The sequence below is a fragment of the Galeopterus variegatus genome, unplaced genomic scaffold, assembly GCF_000696425.1.
Source record: "Galeopterus variegatus unplaced genomic scaffold, G_variegatus-3.0.2 Scaffold6865, whole genome shotgun sequence".
In the NCBI taxonomy this organism is placed as follows: Eukaryota; Metazoa; Chordata; class Mammalia; order Dermoptera; family Cynocephalidae; genus Galeopterus; species Galeopterus variegatus.
The window spans coordinates 21,164-23,249 of NW_007732976.1; the positions used below are offsets into that span (position 1 = coordinate 21,164).

The following is a 2,086-nucleotide window of genomic DNA, read 5'->3' on the forward strand; positions in this document are numbered from 1 at the left end:
CAGGGAGCCTCCTGCCTGAAACAGACGGGAGACTGGTTGGAAAGGGCCGTGCCCAAGACGCGGTGGTGAGCTGGGACAGCGGAGCCTGAGCTCTGAGGGTGAAGGGCGGCCCTTCCGCAGCCCCCACGCCTGACGCGCTGTCTGTCCCACAGGTGCCTTCCTGGTCCCCTACCTGCTCTTCATGGTCATTGCCGGGATGCCGCTTTTCTACATGGAGCTAGCCCTCGGGCAGTTCAACAGGGAAGGGGCTGCCGGCGTCTGGAAGATCTGCCCCATCCTGAAAGGTAATGCTTGGGAGAGCTCCTCTCCCCGGCCTAGGCCACGGCGGTGGCTCTGGAGCTTCCAGAGCAAGACGGCCAAACGGGTGCGTGGGGCCCTGCTTTGCTGAGACGCGGGCGCGTGCACACGCCGTGTTAAGTTAGGCCCTACTCCAAAGACCTGAAGTGACCGTGACTCAAGAGCGAGGCCGTCCTGCGGCTCTCAGTGGTCGTGTTTTGTCACAGCTTTAGAGCGGTAGATAAAACGTCCATCTGTCTGCTGCTCTGCTGTCTGTCTATGAGCCATCCGTCCACCTGTCAGTCACCTACCTATCCATCATCTATGTCTGTCTGTCTGTCACTTACATCACTATCTGTCTGTCTGTACTAGTTTGCTAGGGCTGCTGTGACAGTACCACAGACTGGGTGACTTCGACAGCAGGAATTTATTGTCCCATGGTTCTGGAGCCTGGACGTCCAAAGTCAAGAGGCTGGCAGGCTTGGTCCCTTCAGAAGGCTGTGGCGACTCTGCTGCGGGCCTGTCTCGCTGTGTCGCAGGCCGTCTTCTCCCTGCCCTCTGGTGCTGCCTTTCCTCCATGCGAGTCTCTATACACAGATCCCCTTTATAGGGACACCAGTGACACGGGATTAGACCCCATCCTAATAACCTCGTGTTAACTCGATCACCTCTGTGAAGACCCTAACTCCAAACAAGGTCCCACTCTGAGTTACTGGGGGTCAGGACTTCAAAGGGTGACTGGGGGTGGGGGAGGGACACAATCCCACCCCTGACTCTATTATCTGTTACCTACCAGTTGTGTATCCACCGTCTGCCACCCATCTCTTCATACACGTGTCCGTCCATCCACCCGTCATGTCAATCTGTCCATCACCTGGGTGTCCATCCAGCTGTCTGTCTCCCATCAGTCTGTCTAGCTGGTTATTTGCTGAGCTTCAAGGCTGCTGGTACAGTGCCTCGGCCCCGTGAAGCTGACGCCGGGCCGAGCCCAGGGTCCTGCCCAGGCTCGGTGAGGGTGTGCGCTGCGTTGTCTCACACTGGACGTGCAGACACCGAGGACTGAGGGCTTCGTAATTTGCCCGTCACCTCATCAGGAGCAGAGCAGATCTAATCCCGGACCTGATGGACTCCCCAGTCCAGCCTCCATCATGCTTGTTCCCTGAGTCAATGCCGCTTCTCAGGAGCTGGTGGTCCAGGGGGATTCAGGGCATTTCCCCACAGAGACACACAGGAGGTGGCCACTCGGACAAGCAGTACTCATTAAGAAAATGTCCATTAAAAGATCAGCCTTTGATTTTCTCAGAAGTTCTTGAGAAGCTGGTGTGTTTGGGAGAGGGCAGAAGCCTCAGGATACACTGCGGATGGGTCAGTGGTTGAGGCTCAGAGACTGGCCACTGACCTGCTCTCGGTGGTGGAAGAGATGACATCAGCAGCCGCTGAGGTTGGCTCAAGGAGGAGACTGTCGCCCTCGCAGAAACGCTGAGACCTCCCAGGCAGCAGGGTGTTATCTGTTCTGAATGGCCTGTTTGGTGAACCCTAAGACTTTAGCAACTTTTTCCAGGGCTAAATGATCCACTGGCCCACCCTAAAATGGCACGACATAGACAGAGACCTCCTTCCCTGCCCCACATGCATCTCCAGGCTGACAGTCACTCTGGGCACATGTGCTGTTGCCAGGCGTCCCCCCAGGTGGGACCTGACATGGAACTCAGAGCTTCAAAGAATGGCCTGAAATGCATCTCGATCCCCATCATCAGAGGTCAACCAAGGACACCGGGAAGCTCTTTAGAGATGGATGCATGTGTCAGAT

At 56.6% G+C, this 2,086-nt stretch overlaps 1 protein-coding gene across 1 annotated transcript in view; it reads left to right on the forward strand.

Annotated features, from left to right (window-relative positions):
* Positions 1-2,086, forward strand: part of SLC6A3 (solute carrier family 6 (neurotransmitter transporter), member 3) — a 43,933-nt gene that overhangs the window by 2,548 nt on the left and 39,299 nt on the right. The window contains exon 2 of the mRNA XM_008591362.1: positions 153-284. Within this exon, the coding sequence (XP_008589584.1) occupies positions 153-284 (132 nt within the window). The remainder of the gene's footprint in view (positions 1-152; positions 285-2,086) is intronic.